The following is a 20,902-nucleotide window of genomic DNA, read 5'->3' as shown; positions in this document are numbered from 1 at the left end:
AGTGTGCCAAAACCTTGCTTTGCCCCAGTGATCCCGCTCCATCTGAATGATGCCTGAATAGTGCATGGCTCCGGCCCGCCAACCCCCTCACCTCCCGCGCCCGTCAAACTCGCTGCTCAGCCGACGCTGACTGACAGCTCTTCTTACGTCCTTGCTGACGTCCGGTCTTCTAACCGGACGCGTGTTGTGTTTTTCCACCAGTCGCAGGCGTAATGCATATCAGTCAACCCCTTGGCCTTGTAGATTGCTTATGTTACAGATGTTGTTGTTTTTTTTTACGCATTAGTTGACCAACCTTCTGGGGTCTGCCGGCAAGATAAACATCCACCATACGAATCACGCTAATTCCACAATAACGTGACGTTTTTAGCGGACCCACCGGGGAGATTCGGCCTTGACGTCCTCCCCCCACTCGCTGTACTTGGGAATGATTGTCTGCGGGCTAAATTGCCTGTAAAGTCTTCCTCTGCCTTCGTGAGCTGCCCCTTCATTTCTTTCTACAGAGACCGCTTAAAGAGACGCCTTGAAAATTGCAATTAGTGGAGTTTGCACGTTCCGACACAAATTAGAAAAAAAAAAGGGCTGGTAGACTTGGCAAATTTGGTCCGCCGCCACGCATTGTTAACTTTGCTCATCAAACCCGACAAGTACAGCTAGCCTCGCCGCCTCCGGGACAGTTGTAGAAACTTTCTCACCCACGACAACAGATTAATTTTCAAAAATGACATGAAATGTATTCCAGCGGTAGCCGGGGCACGGCCGTCTCATTCATAATGCACAAGAGGCGCCCTCAGAGTTGTCGGAGAGATGAGTTAGCTTGGCGCTAATAAAACGACACGCGCATTTCCACCCCGCGTGTCCTGTACGTCTCTGCCTTCTGGGAAATTGAATTGTGCTCTTCTCAATTTCGGCAGAACAGGCGGCCAGATGCGCGCCGGCATGTCGCGCGTATTTAGAAATTATTTTCCCGACGTGTATAGCGGCTTGCAAATGATCTCGTGTGAGTGCTGCCTGCTCTGTCTCTAATGTAGCATATGAACGTTTATAACCGCATCGTATGGGCTGAGTGATTTGGATTCAGCATTGATCCAAAACCCCCGCCGGAGAGCGGAGGATAGGATTTTTTATTATTTTTTTGCCGCTGTGTTTGCAATCCCCCCCCTGCCATCATCCAAGAGTGCCGTACTCTCGGTGCCATCAGGATGTACCATTAACCGACTCTGCCCTCCTCCTATGGTGAGATTAATGCCAGGTGCGAGAAATATAACATAGTTTAATTAAGCCCGAGTCCACAAGATTCATGGACTCATTTCCTTGTCTGACAGTGCAAATGAAGGTTCAAAGGGTGCACGGTAAGAGAAGGGGACACCCTTGACTAGCTTTTAAAAGAATAATGAATGCAGAGCTGCTTGTAGGATAACGATTCCACCCTTAATGACTTCGGCTCGGGCGAAAACGGTACATAACTTCCCCGCGGCTGTCCCCCTACCACATAAAGGCGCATGTCATTGGCGGCAAACTAATGACGCGTTCAAATAAAAAAAAAAAATGTCGTGAGCGATTCTGCCGTTGAACTGCATTTTTAGCCTCACACCACCAAATTCCTCTCATGGTTGCGATTTCAAACGGCAGACAAACTTGATGCATGTATGCTTTTATTTTTTTTCAAACTTATTCCTTTAACTTTATGATTGACCGCACAATATAAGAGCCCGTTATCTAAAAGAAAACCAAGAAGTAGTAGTAAATCACTAGTGAATCTTTACAGAATTAAAATCTCGTCAGGCAAGGTAAGCGAGAATTATTATTTTTATTTTTTTTTTAGACGGAAGTAGCGCAAACAAATGGCCGCTTCCATCGAGCAAGCAAGCTCTAATGCATTTCACTCAATTTGGCCAATAGATCCAACCTCTTGCTATTTAGCTGATTTCTATTTCCCATCCCGCTATCTGTCTCGGACTTCATTGCGTTTTGCCTTGAAGAACAGGCCGGGCGCAGTCGTTTGGCAGCGCTAATCAATACCGTTCACTCTGCGTAAAGGCCTTATCAATTCCTCGACTCTGCTTTGAATGCAAGTCTTGGAACTATTTACTTTATTTATTAGGTAGGTATCTACCCTTTTTTTTTTTTTTGAAAAGTTTGTCTTGGGGGTCTTCCAAATCTTTATAAAAAGGAACCAGATTTGACTGTTTAATTTAATGAGCCACTAATGATTTTGTGGCTGCTCCATATTGATCAACATTTTTTATTTTTGCAAAAATGACTCGAGGCTGTTATTTAATTTTTTTTTTTTTTTTTTGCTGTTCCGCAGAAGAGCTTCGGAAACTCAGCTGGTCTGGAATCCCGCGACAAGTCCGTCCAATCGCGTGGAAGCTCCTTTCGGTAAGTTTGGATTCATGTTTTGGGCTTATAGATTTATGTAAAAAGAAAGACCAGTGAACCATAAATTGATACGACGGTTGATTTTTCTCCCCCAAAATTGCAGCCTTTGCGATATGAAAATTGCTTTCCGCTACACTGCGATGTCGATTTGAATTCGATTAATTAGCAAAACTTGCGTTTGTTTATCTGTAATCTTGGAAGAAACACAACTATGCAAACAAAAGTGCACACACAGCCGCTTGCGCTAATAAACTTGTACAAATAATAATAAACACATAACAGATGATCACCACACACACCCGCACGCAGGCAGGCACATAAAGTTGCTGTCATCATCTTTCTCCCGACCCTGCTCCCTTTTTTTTTTGATTTATGAAGACCGCTAACAGTTTGAGTTTGCTTTTTTTTTTTTTTTTATAAAAAAAAACTTGAATAGGGAAAATTAATTGCGAGGAACCAATAATTTATTCATGAGACACTCTGTGTGTTTACTCATTAAGCCATTGTTGTGTCGTACGGCTGTGAGTCTGCCGAGAGATGACGGGCTTTTGGAGCACCGTGACTCTCCCATTAATTACCGCACAATAGCTAATGTGCCGCAGAAAAGATGCCATTAAAGGTGTGAGCGCCTGGCTGCGTTGTGTGGCGCTAGCTAGCTGGCGTGACGCTAGCCGACTGGCGGGGGCGGGTGGGGCTAGATCACTGAGGGCGTCCTGCCACAGTATGGCAAACGTCCTCACGTTCGCAAGGGCTTCCCTGTGGAGAAATGAATGTTAGCGAAAGTACGAAGTAGGCTCGGGCACACAAGCAACACAGCAGGCAATGGAATTATGACTTGACCTTTTCGTCTGCAAGTTCTTCCCCATTTGGTCCAAAGCTTTGTCATTATTAGTCAGTACATTAGGGAAAAATGGCCTGAAGCTTTTTTTTTTGTTCTAATGTTGTATTACTCGATTAAAAAGAAGAGACGCATGTTTGCAGTATACACGGTCGTTATTAAACATGCCGTACAGGAATCGCTTTAGGCAACGAGCCACGTGCGATGTCTCAAGATAACGTCGTTGTTTGTGTTCACATGCAGTCTTCAACCGTTTTCTATGGGAATTGATGGATTAAAAATGGATTTATTATAAATGATCAAATGAATCATTTATTTCATAAAATAACGAGTTACAACAATTGGTAGAAGGTATGATGAAATAAATGTTGTCGTTATAAAATATGTATCGAACTTGTCCGTACTATCAATTATATTTTAAAATGGGAAAATACCATTTTTGCTGGTGACTATTTGAAGGTTTATTTGAATTTGAAATGTTTCTCGTCACTGTTCCAACCAGCTAAATATGAGTTTTCTAGCCCACCTGGTGAGGATTTCAATAGAGACCTTGATCTCGGGGCTATGAATTATCACAGGGTTAAATCCAAATCTGGGATTAAAGCTCGGCATCCAAAAAGCACTCGTATCTTCCGGAATGTCATAACACTTGACTGCCTTTTCTGTCCTGTCTGCGCCACCGTCGGATGGCAAGATGGATAGGAGGGATCAAGGCGGTAATCTATTCTCAATCTGTGCACACACACTCGGGCTCGCAGGCCTCGCTGGATGCCATAAACTTGCTAGAGACACCTAATAAAACTTCACTCCGCTGATGTCCCTTCTGCCCTTCCTCTGCTCACCAGCATGCACCGTCTTATTTCCCCCCCCCCCCTACCTTTCCACTAGGCTTTTTTTTTTTTTGTACCTGACAAAGATGAGAAACAAATTTCCCCCCCTCGCCTTGAGAGCCGGGCAATCCCACCACAGCGGCCCGGCGTTTACAGCCGCATCACAGCAAGCGATACGCAGCGCAACGTTGTTATTATTCAGCGTGGAAATGAAAAAAGTAGTCGACGGGAAATATTGCCAAGCGTATTGTTGCTCCACCTCATTTCACTATGCAAGCGAGGGGCTCCACAGGTTGCGCCCCCCCCCTCCCCTCAGGCTATCCAAAACGCGTCGCCTTGAACTTCCCATTATTTCAGAAACAACGCCATCTCATTCCATTTGTTTAAAGAGCGCTCGGCGTCCGAGCCTCAAGTGAAAGGCAAATGGATTTAATGACTTTTCTATTTTGTGAAAGAATGGCGGCCCGTGGCAATATGTACATTTGCTAATGGAGTGTGGCTGCAAAATGTGACTCATTGGGGGGGGTGCAAAAAAAAAAAAAAAAGAAGAAGCTAACCAGCTGTCTGAACTGTGATAAGACGGTGAGTTTATATGATATGTATCATAAAGCAGCGAGACTGATTTTTACAGATAATGACGTTAAACTGCTAGTTTGGTTACGGTCGGTGGAAAACACTTTTATTTTATTCGTCGGAAAACCCCCCTGCTGAATAAATCACTTAATATATATTATTCAGTTGGTCAAATTACGCACGGTATAAAAAGCTCGAGCAGGTTTTATCTCGATTCAGGACTCGAAAACACCAAGCAGTCTTAAATCGTATTTAAATCGTCAAGTATTTGTATGCAAATCTAAATCAGATATGGAATTGGGTATTTGCCCAAGCCGCTGTACCGTATCGGATTGGCTCTACCCGGTCAATTAAATCGTCAATGATATATTCCCACACATGTCCAAATAACACCCCCGCAATGAATTTTACAAAAAGCACCCAGTAGTGGCAAATAAAAGCAGCGGTAAATATCGTCTAAATATGCTACATTATCGGTGCGGAGAGCATTTAATAGGAAAATGATTGTAGATGGCGTCCTGATGTAGTTCTGTTTAAAACAATAGGGGGGGGATTATTTCAATAATCGTGTTTTTTTTCTTGTTTGCTGTGTGTTTGAAAATGCACAAAGTTTCAAGAAATAAATATTGAGGCCTCCAGTCAAGAGACAAGAAAAAATTCACACAAAGTTTTTGCTCAACTTTTACCCTGTCCCTGAGCGGGACCATTTGTTTTCACTCCCTGAGTCAAAAATAATTTGGATGGTGCAAAAGCTTCGTTAAAAAGAAGCCGCTTCATTTGAAAGTCCCCGAATGGATTCCCCAACATGTATTTACAGTTCTCTGCTTTTCAAGTGGAAAATCCATTAGAGAGATGGAAGCTTCGGCACGTAGATGCATTCCGAGGAGGACAACGAAAGCCTGAGATTTTTTTATTTTTTGATGTGGGCGGATAACACACATTCGTGCATTTACACCCTTTCAAGCTAGCAGACCACAACTAAATTCCAATTTAGCCACTTCAATCTAAGCACCGCACCAGTTCTCTGAGTAATGCACTTTACCGTGTGAAATATTTGATGATTTGAAAAGCGGCGGCTTCATCTTAAAACTTAACTACGACGACGCAGGTGCTCGGTCCCATCGAGCCGTAAAGCAGCCGCGCCATCGCCGACCTCCGCTGAGCTTTCCATTAACCTCATACACACACGCGAGCGCCCCGCCGTGACCCCCGACCCCGGCCTTCGTGATTCCCCCTTCACTCCCCTTGCATTTATCTGGCAGTCAACCAATTAGGACCCGGCCCGTTTGCGTGACATATGTGGTCCGGGTCCGCCTTGTTTGTTTAACTGAACAATAAGAGAAAAAAAAAAAAAATGAAGCTAAGAATCATATCAACAATTCAAAGCAGGCTTACGGTGTCTGAAGGCTGCGTAATGACATCATTTGCGGGGTGGAGACGTCCTTCCATCTGTCAAAGTGCTTTAAGAGAGTCATAGATAATTTTAACGGTCAATTTGGAGCTCGTAATTGGTCCGACGTACTGGCATAAACTGTGAGATGGCCTTCATATCCCGCCCGTCTAATTTGTCTGATTTAGTTACCGCTGCAATGTACTTTGTCGTTTATTCATGTGGACACGGGATTATGCTTGAGCTCTTCTGTTGGAAAGATTGAAAATAAATTATTTACAGTCTCAAAGGGCGGCGCGGTCGTGAGTTTGCTGTCTCTTTATACGCGTAAGCGACGACGACTGGAGAGCCCAAAGTAGCGTCGCGTTGTAGTTCATCACATCTTCAGTTTTGTTTGCGCTGTTCATACCTGGGAGACGAGACGGGCACTTTATTGACAGTTGAAAGCAGGTCGGAGCTTTAAAATAAAGACATAAAAGATATACTGTTTTATTATACTGACACACACGTATGAAAGAGAGAACACACCCAAAAAAAAAATGAATGGCAGTTGTAGGAGTTAAAAGAATTTAATGAGTCCCAAGTGGATGCTGCTTGTGTTTGTGCGCTTCGACTTAGCGTAGCCTCCAACTTGCTACTGCCTATTATTATTATTTGGACACTGTCGGAATATAAATAAAAATATTTGAAGTTGTTTTTATCTGTTTTGAAAGCTACGAGTGGGCGGATTAGTGATTTTGTTCAAAGCACTATAAAGAAAAAAAAATAATAATAAAGATATAAATTAATATATAGTATAAAAATGGATTATAAATACCTATATGATATAAATAAATCAAAATCTCAATAAAGAATTCTATAGTTTTGGATTAATAGTGATTTAAGAACACCCAAGAGGCAGTTTGCACTTGAGCAGAAGATGTGACTATACCTATCCAAATATATACCATGTGACTTTCCTCAGGGTTACCTGCCTGCCAACGCTGAAAGGAGAGAGAATGTCCTTCAAAGAAAGAGACAGGAATATTTTGGTTTCATCCAGCAGTACTACGACTCCCGCAATGACGAGCACCATCAGGACACGTACCGACAGGTACGCTTGTATTCATAGATTTCCTCGAAGGGATAAACAGGAGTTACAATTGTGTGTGTGTGTGTGTGAGCAAGTCTTGAGTGTGTGTAGCAGGATCAGCGAAACGGGTTATTTGAGCAAAAGTGCTTTTTCTCCCCCGGTTTGGCCTCCTTCTAAGTGAGGCGATGTGATCCAACTCAGGCACTCATTTGACCAAAACAAACACTGTTCTTTGGCTTTGAAAACAACTCCTTTCTCTTTGTTTATTGTCTAGTTGAATTCGGACCGATAACAAACATCACAGTGGGCTTGTCTATAGGGAAACACCTCGTCGTGTTTCATCCAATTTCGCCCAAGTGTCTCGCCGGCTTGTTTTGGTGATGACTTGGATGGTGTCTCGAAGCATCTGTTTGACTTTGCCAAACTCGTTGAGCACCGCTTTGTGTTTTCCTGAGAAGGAGTGTAACTTTCTGGCACTTAACAACACATGGCAGAATTTTTTTCTTTTAATTCATTTATAGTTTGTCGCCCCCTTTTGCTTCGTCAGCCATTTGGAATTTCTCCATTTTCGTCACAGGAATATCACACCGCTTGAAGATTAGGGTTCATCATTTTTGTCCAGACCTGTTTAATGAGTTGATTTTAATTTTTATTTTAGTTTATTCCTACTCTGAATAGCTGCGAACGTTGAAGAGGAGCGCTAATGGGTGCATGTTTTTGTGTCTAAAATGTTTTTTTCCATGTCAGATCCAAATAGACATTCCTAGGATGAGTCCAGAGTCTTTGGTGCTACAGCCAAAGGTGACAGAGGTAAGGCTGGACAGGACCATGAGTACTTCCATCCTGACTCGGTTGCCTGTAACAAGCCACGACATCCTTCAAAAAGAAAAATCAGGCACAATCTGGACTGTCCCAGTGGGCTTGCCTCCAGCCGCTGACCTGCATCCGTTTTTTTTCCCTTCTGATGATTCTGTCCGCCTGCCATGCCGCTCAGCCGCGAGGGCACACTCTGAAATTAGTGTGCCTTCAATCGCACACTTACTGTCCGTCGCTTGATCCGTGCTAACCTGCCCGTTGCTTCAGTTTGTCTTTTTTTTTTTTTTCTCTCCCTTCTCTCTCTCTCTCTCTGCAGATTCACATTGACATACCGAGAACTAATCCTCTTATTCCTCTCTTTCAACAAGCTTCTGTCCAAGAGGTGAGATCAGCCCCCATTACCCCTAGCACCAACTTTATGACTTACTCATTTGTTTGTTTGATCATTTTGGTGAAACTTTTTTTTTTTTTTTTGGAAGGCTACGACGGGGTTAAATTGACCAATGATCGTATCTAAAACCAAGGCGAAGTCTTTTAAACGTTATATATTGGTCTTGATCAGAACTTCCCCCGCGCAAAAGACTAATTTAAGAACTTGCAGCCACGTGGGGAATAAAAACAAGGCTTGTGTGGCTAATGAGGTAGCCAGGGCGGCGCTCACATCTCGAAACACACACACACACACACACACACACACACACACACACACACACACACACACACACACACACACACACACACCAACACTCATTAAGGCGAATGCACGGGTGTATTTTTTGCATGTACATAAAGCCAAGTTGGAGCGCATTAGTAGTCGCAAATACCTTTTGCCCCTCAGTTGTCAAGCATACGAGTCAAGGCTGGAAAGTATCAAATGATGATCCATATCATACAAGCCCCCCTCCCCTCCCTCTCCTTTTTCGCTTTCAAAATGAAAGCCACAAGCAGTGATTTGAAATACCCTCACTCCCTCCCTCCCTCCCTCCCTCCCTCCCTCCCTCTTTCCCGTATATGCAACAGACTCCAAAGGGCCCTTTTATATGGTTATGCTCGCTGCAGTGCCACCTGAAAATCACCTCTGCTTCATTTCATTCGGTTGTTTGTTTTCTGCGGCACAAAAACCTCCCCGAACCCCCCCTCCGCCTTCCCCTCGCGGGGCTCCGCTGAAATTTAGGCAGTCGACAGTCTGTTCCATTCCAGGCGGGATATCGAAGCGGTTCTGCCGGCATTCCATAAGTGCTTCCTAAGTGTTTGCTTGGTTTTCAAACAGTTCACAGGATACTGAGAGTCAGTCACGGGCTCCCCGTCGAAAAATATTTCCCACCCAGACGAGATTAGGATTTATTCGTCTTCGTTAAGCGGTCAACAATGGAGGGAAAATGGGAAGTCCCGGCTCGCTCGATATTACATGGCTAAACGTAAAGTTAAGAGGAGCTCAGAACATGCAGCGTTCGCCCCACCCCAAATCAGATAAATGGCCAGATTTCAATAAATTCAATAAATTCGGCCTTAGTCCAAACGTAGCCCTGAATACGCTTTGAGGGGTAAAAGTCGGGTTCAAACAAAAGACAACATTAGCTTCCATTTCAAGGCGCTTGTCGCGACGTGTCTTTTAAACACCCCCCCCCTCCCCCAAAGTTGGCTTATTTGCCCGTAACACATCTTGCGTGGGCAGGGGCTGCTGCCTTTTTCACTTGAAGCTCCTCTGTGTGTGAAATATGCATGTCAGCTTTTGAGGCGGCATGAAAAGCAAAGTGCCATTACCCGCTTCTCCCCTTTTTTGCTGGCACCAGCGCCTCCCTGTTTGATGGATGGGGCTTTGATAAACGTGTGGAGGCAGGTAAGGGGAGAGCTACAGCTTACAATCACCCCTGACTGCTTTAACTGTGATTGGACTTATTTAAAAGAGAGAGAGAGAGAGAGAGAGAGAGAAAAAAAAAGAGCCATATCACCATGTCTGTTTTCCCTAACACAATGAGCTATGAGGTTATTTAGAAAGTGACAGCAACATGACATACTCTCCTATATATTAAAAAAAAAAATAAATAAATGCGTGATGGGTCTGATGCGGGAAAGGTGCCGGTGAGATGTATGTGTTCCCCCGTGGAAATCCATTTGTGCGCGAGCAAAACAAAGCCAGCCAGCATCCAGCTCGCCTCTAATTCACCCGAACTGACAGCAAATGCTGGACCACTCAAATAGGGGATGGTGAGCAAAAATAAATAAACAGGAACAGGAACGACCGTGGCCAAACATCAACAAGTATTGCGGTTTAAAAAAACAAAAAACAAAATCTGCTTAGTTTCTCTGTTTTTGTTTTTGGTTTTTTTGCCGGGTTGGTCGAATGTTGTAGCTAATAAATCAAAAGTGTTTTTTCCGCCAGGCTCCCAGCGCAAAGCAATGTTCTTCCTATTTAATTCCATTTCATTTTGCAAGCTTGGCATGCCTCATATTATTCTTATTGCTCACAAGTGCCCCCTTGCATGCCTCACAAATTTACACAGACTGATGGGTTGTTTTTTTTTTCCCTTTACCCCGTTGGCAATGAACAGGCAATTGTTGACGCTCCGCTTTTCGTTTAGATATTCGAGCGGATCCTTTTCATTTGGGCCATCCGCCACCCGGCCAGCGGCTACGTCCAAGGCATCAACGACCTGGTCACGCCCTTTTTTGTGGTCTACGTCTTTGAGTACATCGGTGAGTAGCTCCCTCACGACTTCATTTTCGCTTTTCTTACCAAGGTGTCGGCCGTCTCTTTTTTTTTTTTTTTTTTTTTTTTTTTGCCACCCTCTGCTGCAAGTGGCTCCCCCTGGCACCTTTCACCTTTCCTAGCTGGGAGGACTCAGGGTTCATTTGCTGCTTCATCACCGCAGCTTACACCGGGGCTCTCATGTATTTCTTTCAACGGCTTCAGGGCCAACTCGGAATTCTCCCTCTATCCTATTTTCAAGTGAAATTTCTCCCGTGAAAATAGTTTGTCTGAAATTGGCTTCCCCGAGCAGCTGAGAGATTTAAATCTATTTTTAATTTCAGTCTACAGCGTATTGACTCCTCTCGAAGCAACAAAAAAAAAAAAAAAAATCGAATTACACAAAGGGTTCAGCAACCCTGTTTCAATATTCATAATAAGAGTAAGCTTTTGACACTGATGTTCATTTTTTTATGAAGTCATTTTTATTCTGTAGCCTTAATCTGTTTTCTCTGACTTTCAATCCATTCAAAATAGAAGTCGGGATGCTCTGCGGGGAACCTCGCATGCAAGAGACACATTAGGCCCCCATGTTAAGTGCTGGCTTGCATGCAAGAGGTTGGAGGTTTTGGACTCTCTATTTTGATGCCCCCATCCCACTTGTTAAGACTTTTAGTCGGTCTTATTTTTTCTGCATTTAAGCACTGCGGTATAGAGCACAACAGCTGCGTTACAATCTTTAAATACGGAAGGGAAGTTGCAATAAATGCGCATTTGCATCCAAATTGCAAGAATTAATGGCAAGTATCGGTATTTTGTATCGGCCGTGTTTAAGTATCAAAATGTAAACACTTATTGTATCCGTGCATCCCTAGAGGCAAATATTTTCACATGTCAGCGATGTCGACTTATTGCTCCACACTTTCATCATGAAATCTTTTGGTCTTTGCTTTTTTTTTTCCCCCTTCAACTCTTTCAATCTCTACCTTCCTCCCGTTTGTTCTGCCGGCCTCTGTGGGCGTGAACCGAGACCCGGGCTTCAAAGCATCACGCCGCGTCTCGGTTCCCCGCGTGTGCGCCGTCGTGCGCTGATGAGTCGCGGAACAACACGCACAACTAACAAACCTTGTGTGTGTTGTCAATGTTTGTTGTCGGCATTTTATTTTTTATTTTTTTTGCTTAGGCGTAGATCATATTCATTCAACATCAAGTAAAAAAAAAATTGGCTTCATAGAAGATTAGCTCCACGAACACGAGTCTCATTTTAATTATCAATGAGTATTTTGTTAGAAGAGACCACACGGAACATTTGCTGTTTATCCACCTGGAGTGTGAAGCAATTTAGCTGCTTTGCTTGATTTTAAAAGCATCTCCCGCTCTCATTTCCAATTTGTCAGCCATTTTGTTAGCCTTTTGTCTGTTCCAGCTCTCACGACATTAGTCGACATAATTGTCGGATACTTAGGGTGGCGATGGCTGAGTCAGCCCAACAAACATACATCATACGTCTTTCCCCCTTTGTCCTTTTTTTTTTTTTTTATATCGCAGACCTTGAATAAATTGTCTTTCGAAGTGCAAATATCGCAACAGACACACGCCGGCACACTGTAGCTCCATCTACATCACTTTAATGACACACAAGATAGGAGCGAATTGCTTCCAGGTAATAATAATACTTTGCATGACCTTGTGAGATAGCTGTTCGGTAAAAAGACACAATCTGTCACTTACTCCCTAAAAGTTTTATTTTTGCACCCGACTAAAATGTCTCGTAATTTTGTCCGCCATCCTTTTTCGGTAATCCAACCACACGGTCACTTGTTGCTCTGTTTTTAAGCGACATTGAGTACCAGCTGGGAAAACCGCCGGCTCAGCGCTTTCAAGGCTGGCCGCGCTTGACGTAGCGTCTATGAAGCACAAGTCGCCTGACAACAGGAAAATTCAAGGCCATCGAAATAGCCGAGCACAAGGCCTGATTGACTAATGGGGGAAAAAAAAAAAATAATTGTCAGCCCGCCTAATGCATCTTGAGGACAGAGTTCTCCGAGTGCTCCCTTTGCCCTCAAATTTAAAATCTTTACACCTCACTGAATTGGAACTTATTTTGATGAAAGCGCTAAGACCGAGCCGTCGACTTGGATGATTGTACATTAATTTCATAGCCACCAGATTTTTATAATAGCCTTCTTCGAAGAAACTCTATTGAATGTGAATGAGCTCTTTTTTTTTTTTATTTTTTTATTTTTAAAACATGTCTTTTTTTTATTTATTTTTTTATTTACTATACATTGATTTATTCTTGCCTGGTCTTGATAGTATTCCAATGGCGCCGACCGGCTCCAGGTTACTTGTTCCTTATCTACCTTTACTTCCTCTAATCCCTCCCATCTTTAATGATTCAATGAGATTATTGACTCTGCGAAAAGCATTGTCTTCTCCCAGACAGTTAGCCTCCCCCCCCCATTTGTATTACTCTCACAGCCCGAGCCTTTGCCTCGCCGCAATGTTCTATAGGCTTTAGAATGCAATCACCCTCTTTCTGGAGTTAAGTAATAGGACTGGGACCGGCCGAAATTGAATCAGCCGCTCGGTTCTGACCCTCGAGTCTCTGTCTTCACCCATCAATCGCCGCAATGTCTGTCTTTTCATAACACTTTATACGAGTCGCGTTGTCGATGCCCGCTCTGTCGGCTTCCATTTGCAACTCCTTTCGGTAATAGCTTGAAGTTGTGTATGCCGCGGCAGATTTTCAAAAATCAAGACCAAAAAAAATTGCCATTGGAGTTTATTTCAAACGGCAAGCGGCTTCACAAGAGGATTTATAAATCCGTAACTCGATAGACCGGCTCCTTTGCCGCATTGTAAGCAGATATGATCTCATTCCTTCTGATAAAAAGCAGAGCGCAGTCGAAATAGTTATGTCAAAGAGTGATTTATCGACTGTGAATAATCGTAAGTGGGGGTATTGAATATTTTTAGATCAAGTTAATTACTTGACTATAAAAAGCTTTAAATTGAAACTCGCCGAGACGCTTCGGATCTTTTCACGGCGCTCTTGTTCACCGCTACTCGATTGGGACAGAAAAACATGTTTTTTTGTTTTTTTTTTAATCTTTTGGGATGCGTCGCGCTTGACCTGATGCAATTGGATGCAACTGACATAATCGTGGCAGTTGGGTCGCTTGCGTCATAAATTTTCACCGAGGAGGATTTGCATAGATGTGTTGCCATAAATGGACAATGATGGTGCAGAAAAAAAAAAATATTACACAACAACAACAACAGGCCATCAGACATATCGAATCCAACTGTGCTGAGGCATTTCATCGCCGTTCAGCTTCACTTTTCCGGTCCTCAAACGTGTCCGCTGCTTCGCATAACGTCACCGTATGTCTTTTATTCCCAAACTAAAGCGGCAGATTACACACGGTAATCACTTAATGGACTTCGCCGGCAGGATCTCAAAAAAAAAAAAAAAACTCTTGTCAGCTCCCAAATGTGTCCGCTGTTTTATGGAGTCTGATTTACTTTGCTTAAGATGGAAATGAGCTTCAAAACGGAATTAACTTTGTAACACCAAACATCCACAACCGAAGCAAAATGCTAATTTCTGCCTTTCTGTATATGTTGTTCCAATCTGCCAGTATATTTGAGGGGGGGGGTGGGGGTGGGGGGAGATATTTTCGCCGCTCAATTAACATGACGCACTCGACATTAAACACTTGGAGCGAGCGTCTTCTCCCAAGAAACAATCTCACCCCGGGGTGAGTGGGTCATTATGTACAGATACCGTATTAATATCTGTATTGCATTTCATGTCAAGGACTTACATTATCTCGCGAAGAGCTTTGGCGCCTGCCTGCCATTTTGTTGCATGGGCTTGAGGCATTACCGCACACAAAATGTGATATGCGGTGATTTTATGGCTCAAGAGTTTCTTTATTACTTGTACAAGTTGATACTTGGAATAAGTTTGACAATGTGGACTGAGCTCATATCAAGACCCGCCCGCCCTTGGTTACAGTTGCTAAGTCCAATGTGGACTTAAAATATAGCGTTCTGATTGGCCGGTCTGTACGTCCGATTACTGTTTTAGCTAAAAGGTCAATTGGCAGTGGTTTTTTTTTGGGGAGATGCCGCTCTGCATAAAATTAATCGGCTTATTTCTCTGGAGAGTCGAGATTATCCTCTCAAGTTTGGGAAGACTTTACAAACACACCTCGAGCCCCCCCCCCACCTCTGTATCTTCACGTTATTGTCAGCCTAATCTCATGGCAACCTCCCGCCGCGATTCCCCACATCCCGTCTGTGAGTCAATGCGTCGGTGACGCCGCATCTCGCCAAGTTGACTCGCCTCCTAATGATACGACAGCTTGAACGCCACCTCTGGAAAAAGCCTCGTCTCTCATTAACGATGGCGCCGCGGCACTAATTGTACCGCAGTCGCCTTGCGTAACCCTCGGCTGGCGTGTTTCGCAAGCATCCTACGTGTGTCTCATCTGCAAGTGTTAGACCTCCAGCTTTTGCACTTTGAAGGTGGCAAGGAGAAAGTAACATGTTTAGAATCTTGGCCTTAATAGAAAGTCATTCAATTAATTGGATTAATCCTGAGCCGCCACTGTAAATTATAACTAGTGACTGCACCAATTGCTTTAATCTTATGGATGGGGAGATTCTGTTTAAACAATGGCGCCGCTCCCCGATGGTTTGCTACACGGCTTTGCCGGGGATTAATTTGAAGCTGTTTTAATTGAACAGGATGCTGTTGTTTTATTTTGATTTTTTTTTTTAAACGTGACTTTATGGTGACATCAGGCTAAATTAGGTCTTTTATCATCTTACATCACATTACCTTGTGGCCCGCAGAGGCCAGATGGCCACGCCGGTTGCGAGCGTGCGTGTCGGCGCCGACGCTCCGTCTCCCGAGGTGTGACCCGGCTCCGCGTGCCAGGCTGTGCCAAGTGCTCACAGCTGGCCGCAACCGAGCAGTTGGTCTCGATGGACATGTTGCCTGACCAACCCCCCCCTCTCTCTCTACACACACATGGGCCAGGACAAACAGGAAATGAGCCCTGGGGCTTGGCAGACAACTGAACCTGTGTCCAGTAGAGACAGCAACTAGAAAAGAAGGCTAACAGCTTGGAGACACGGGATAATGTCAAAGACTTGGGTGGGAAATTGGTTATAATGAACAATGTTGTAAGTGGATGTCTTTGGAAGTTGAGCTTTCGAGGATATAAATGACTCTCGCTTGCTATCACGTAATACGGAATCCAAAGTAGTCGAGCTCTTGTATTTTAATAGAACCCGGCTGGAGTCGTGGTATTTTTTTCTTCTTTTCCATCCAAATGTGTCGCTTGTTAGATTATCGAACGACCGGCAATTCTTCCACTTTGCCAGCGGATCAAGTGCGTCGTGACAAGTTAGCTGTTTTGTGTTAAATCCTCAAACGGCGGCGCCGCAAAGCTTCCTTTTGAGCCTCATCAAGCGTGAGGCCGCTTCTGAAGTGGCTGGATGTGAATTGAACTAATGGCATCAGGTTCAACTGCTTCTTCCCCCACCGGGTTTGGTTTTCCACCAGCCGTCGCAGGGGTCACTGTTGCCTCGCGGTCCTCCCGGCAGAATTCTTGGCTTCGGTCTCCGTTGCGGCGAGCTTTGCCCAATTCCCGGGCAACCGCTGGACTCTTGGTAGCCATTCCTTTCTAATCTGCTCCCGTCAAGGTTCACATTTTGGAGCTGAGCCGCCCCCACTGGAAGACACAGCAATGTGTCAAGACTTTGGGGTAGTCGGGGGAGGGGGGGGGTCTTCTGAAATAGCATTGCAGTGTCATTAAATCAAAGAGCTGTGGACGCCATTTTGGAGTCTACATACGGTGCAATTGTTAGTGGCTTTGTAGCCGTGGCCTGCTTCCAGCTCCCTGTCTGTCATTCTGTCAGACTGAGCATGCCCATTACCAACCTAACTACATTCCACCCAGGTTGCCAAGGATACCAACAGAGCTGCCAGACCGCCCCCCCCCCTTTTTTTTTTTTTACCGTCATACACGTTGTACAATTCTCGCAGTCTCGCAAAAATACCGAACCGTTTTTTCCTCCCCAAATCACCTGCCTAAAAATTTTCCCTTCTCTTTTGCCGTCTGGCCTGTGTGCTCCATTCGTGTCCACTCTGGATCACGCTTAATCAGTCCCGTCTCATCTGCTCTCCACTGGCTGTCAGTGGCTCGTCAGAATTCTGTCAAAGCCCCGCGCTGTCCGTCACACACGAGTGGCGTTAATGACGCGGTGCCACCCGCTGTTGTAGTCACCCGTTCCAAGAGGGCTGACTGTGCTTGAAGAATTTCTTCCCTGTGTTATCATTTTACATACACCTTAAAAAACTAATTAATCATTTGCAAAGTCAAACTGAATCAGTCTTGCCTGAATTTTTATTTTTTGTGAGGTCTGCCTCAGAGTGATCTTTTTAAGCACCGTTTCTATTACCAGCCTGTCCGTTCTTGTTTCCGCTCCCCCGTGTTGACGGTGTCGTTTTTTTTTTTTTTTCTCTCAAGACCTTCTCATAATAGTTTATAATGGCGACTCAAGTAAACCTGAATTTCTACGAGCTAACACACCTCCCTCCCTCCTCCTCCTCCATTCACACTCTCTCTCATTTCCCTCCTCCAGAGGAAGAAGTGGAAAACTTTGACGTGTCCAGTCTCCAGGAAGAGGCTCTGAGGAACATTGAAGCTGACAGCTTCTGGTGCATGAGCAAACTGCTGGACGGCATCCAGGTAAGCGTAGCCGTCATTGTGTGTTGAAAAGATAAGGGCTGGGGAACTCTCTTCACACACTTCCATACTTTTGCACCAATTTACTGTACACGCTGAATTTCCAAGTGTCTCCACCTACATGCTGCCCGAGGGGAAGATCTTCTAGTGTGGGCTATTGATACTGCCGACGTAGGCGGGAGCTGCTGAGCTCTTCTTTCTCATTGGCACTGTTTTCTCCTATCCCTGAAAGATATTTTATTTCCTGCTCATTCTAGAATGTGGCTGTAACGTTGATACCCAATGTTTAAACAACTTGACACCTGAAATTGATGATTGACAATTTGAGTTTTAAGAACATCACTCAAGGTGAAGGTTGGGAAAACAAAACAAACAAAAAAAATCTTTTCAAGAACTGGAATTTTACACTCCCACTTCAAAATTACAAATTGTGATATTTCCATAGTCTTTTATCAACGGCGATTGCGCGCACGCGAGCGTTAATTCATTACAGTCAATTTGTCGGCGATTCATTTTGAAAATTAATAGTCACTGTGCCCGTGTGGTTCCGGAGGGAGCCAAGCGGCGAGCCAGCTGAAGTTGCGAGGCGAAGAAGTAAAGAGAGAAGAATGGAGTGCGCTTTTAGTGTGTGCGCCGGACGCTGTCGTCTCGGCGCTTGTGTTTATTTGTGACCTTGGCTCCAAACTAATTACGTACAATGCATCTGGGAAACCGCGTTGCCCCCCCCCCCCCCTCCCCTTTTCTCTGCATCCTCCACCTTCCCTAATGCTTTTTAAACAATCCGGCGGAGGCTGAGTGCTTCGGCAGCGTAATTAGTTGGCGATCCTTTCTCTGACCTCGTCTCCAAGCCGCTCACATTCTCTATTAAACGACGCTGTGTCCTAAAGGTGGCCGTCTCGTGGGGTAGAGAGGAAGGGAGTCTTGTCTGTGTAATTACATTTATTCATTGGCTTTAAAGCGCCTCGTACATCCGCCGAAACTTGTCTCACTGTTTTGTTTCGGGCTAATTGCATCACTGTGCTCTTCGAAAAAAAATGCCTTTGAAAATCCTTGGGGGAATTTTGGTGTATTTTTTATTTTTACCCCCATCTCATCCATAAAACTTTGCATAATTTTGTTGTTGAAAATCACATTTTTTACCTCCTAAAAAGTTGCTTCTGAATTGGCAATATTAGCGGTTTAAGCCGTTTCTAACGCCGCGCACGATGATCCCAAAACAACGTTTGTCAAAGCTTTTTGTTGTTCAAACGGATTAAAGCACATCTCCAATGAGTGTCAGATTGAGTGGCAGACGTACGCATCCCGCACTCGTCTGTCCTGGCCCGACACGGAAGGCCTAGTTAAACAGACAAACAGCGCCGCCAGAGCGTGATCCCGGGGCCGAGCCTATCAACAAGATAAGCACGTAGTACCGCGTAGCCCCTTTCCACGTCAAACTGGCAGCTGACAGTAGCAACGTCGAGTTTCCCCCGCAAACATGTTTGAACTTCCTAATCCTCTCCGCTCACGTTCAAATAGTCTGCTCTTTACGCTAATCCAATAAGAGGACTCTACTTCTTGCCAAGCAGACCCTTGAAGAATCCAAGAATGAGTCAATTAGAGGATAAAATATTTGCAAAATGTGAACAGATCTTATCTAGATTAGTCGACGTCGCCGTTTGATCGAGCTATTTTTAAGTCCACCCGGGTCTAATTACTCTTGGGCTGTGCTAAATTGGACAGAGCTCGCAGACAACTTAACTCATTTAACGTGTTACAATGGTTCCACATCTCCGATCCATTAAAAACGCCGCTGTCGTCGCTGTCCGTCGGTATAAATATTTCAAGGTAATTTGCCAATTACGATCCGTCATTACGAAGTTGCGGCGTGAAATTCACAGGCGGCGGCTAAAAGCGCCTCCGACAGCATACGTGGCCGTTTTGCGTCTCACCTCCGTTTCTTGGGGAGGGAAAGCAAGTCAAAAAGTTCAAAAAGTCCATTACACAGTTAGCACGCCCCAGAGGGTGCTTAGTTTTCAAACCCAGCCGACGAACACCTGTTTTTTATGCTAATTCTAGTGAGCAGTGGCTTTTAAAAGAATTATTCAGCCCATGATTGAACATTGGATTTTTTTGGGGGCGACGGTCACATTGGGATAATAATAAAGGGCACAGCATGGAAATTGCCTTCTACTTTGATATGGAGATCAGACTACAATTAGGCACACTGCGCTCCGTAAAATAAATGCCAGCATCGAGCGACCTGACAAATATGTTACATAAAATGTAGCATGATTAAAGGCGCGTGACGGTTCTCTTTCCCGCTGCTCCTTGTCTGAGCTGCATCCAAGGCCTCATTTGGAGCGCAGGCAAAACCATGTGTGCCCGCTCATTGTCAAGGCAACCATCTGTTTCTGTGGTACCAGCTCGAGACGGGGACTCGGAGAAGGAGCAGGGCTCCGCCGTCTAATGTCGAGCAGAAGGTAGCAAGACCCAAGCAGAGGAGTCCCTGTGACACCTTGCCCACTTTTGCCTGCCTTAAATCTTTCCGTTTATCGTCTGGAACTTGAAAATACCCCCAAAAGAGCTAAAAAACAGAGCTTTGTGGTACCATGATAGTCTTTGACGTCTCGAACGTATGGTGAACTCGCTAGCCAATAAATGGTGCAAAAAGTAATAATAATACAGAAGACCAAGAAGCTACAAAACAATATTATTGGTCCCTCTGGAAGTGATGTGTGGTGCCCAGCCTCGACTCGCCCAATCCCGGCAATGGCGAGCCCATTACAGGTATGAGCGAGCCAATCCACATCTCGGAAACCCGTTCCATCAATCGCTCGCCGAAATCCTTTAATCCCTCTTGGATATTGTCTCCACTCTCGTCTTTTATCTCAACCTGTTTTATATAATCTTCCTTTTCTGTCACAGACATGCATCAGGCGTCTCGCCGATAACTGCCTGCACTGTCCTTTTGCTTTTTTCGACACAACGCGGCGGCATCTATTATCGTAAAGCCTTTATCTTTACCTGTCATCTGTCTCTTTGCCGCTCGCCAACACAAACGCCACGTCCGCTCGCCGCATTGTTGCGCCGCCGCTGTCCAACTCGCTGATAGACATCGGGCGCCACAATGGAAGGCAATCTGAGTCCAGTGTGGGGCCATTGTCGTCTCTAATAGAATGGACTTTAGAGGTGAAGAGGAGCTATTGATTCAGCTGAGAGCCAGTGGAGAGGCTTTTGACACCTTGCACAACTATTGGTTGGTTGGTGGGTGGGCACTTCCGCTTACATGACAGCCCACGATTTGCGGAGAAGTCAAGAGCGTATCGATAAGGAAATATGCGAGATTAGCTTCCTTCATAGTTTGTTTAGTGCCGCCCGTTTTAGAAGACTGTGTGTGAGGTAATCAAGAACTAATGTGAGAAAATGGGAATCTGATACCTGATTGGATTCATTTAAGGAGAATAATTTGAAATAAAGTCCAAATTGAGGAACTCTGTCAAAGAGATAAAGCAGAAATGAATAACTGGGAAATGTACGGCGGTGACTGAAAGCTGGGGAAACAA

The 20,902-nt window shown here is 44.6% G+C and overlaps 1 protein-coding gene across 10 annotated transcripts in view; it reads left to right on the top strand.

Moving 5' to 3' along the window:
- Window positions 1-20,902, top strand: part of tbc1d22a (TBC1 domain family, member 22a) — a 71,776-nt gene that overhangs the window by 28,945 nt on the left and 21,929 nt on the right. For 8 of the 10 annotated variants that reach the window (XM_085902275.1, XM_085902277.1, XM_085902272.1 and 5 more), the window contains 6 exons: window positions 2,312-2,382; window positions 6,978-7,106; window positions 7,833-7,895; window positions 8,218-8,283; window positions 10,484-10,598; window positions 17,254-17,360. In XM_085902275.1, the coding sequence (XP_085758401.1) occupies window positions 2,312-2,382; window positions 6,978-7,106; window positions 7,833-7,895; window positions 8,218-8,283; window positions 10,484-10,598; window positions 17,254-17,360 (551 nt within the window). The remainder of the gene's footprint in view (window positions 1-2,311; window positions 2,383-6,977; window positions 7,107-7,832; window positions 7,896-8,217; window positions 8,284-10,483; window positions 10,599-17,253; window positions 17,361-20,902) is intronic. The other 2 variants (XM_085902274.1, XM_085902273.1) reach the window with 2 other exon arrangements.

This window comes from Syngnathus leptorhynchus, chromosome 21, assembly GCF_054491065.1.
Source record: "Syngnathus leptorhynchus isolate UIUO chromosome 21, UIUO_Slep, whole genome shotgun sequence".
In the NCBI taxonomy this organism is placed as follows: Eukaryota; Metazoa; Chordata; class Actinopteri; order Syngnathiformes; family Syngnathidae; genus Syngnathus; species Syngnathus leptorhynchus.
The sequence above is the reverse complement of the archived record's forward strand: the minus strand, read 5'-3'. Positions and strand labels throughout refer to the sequence as shown.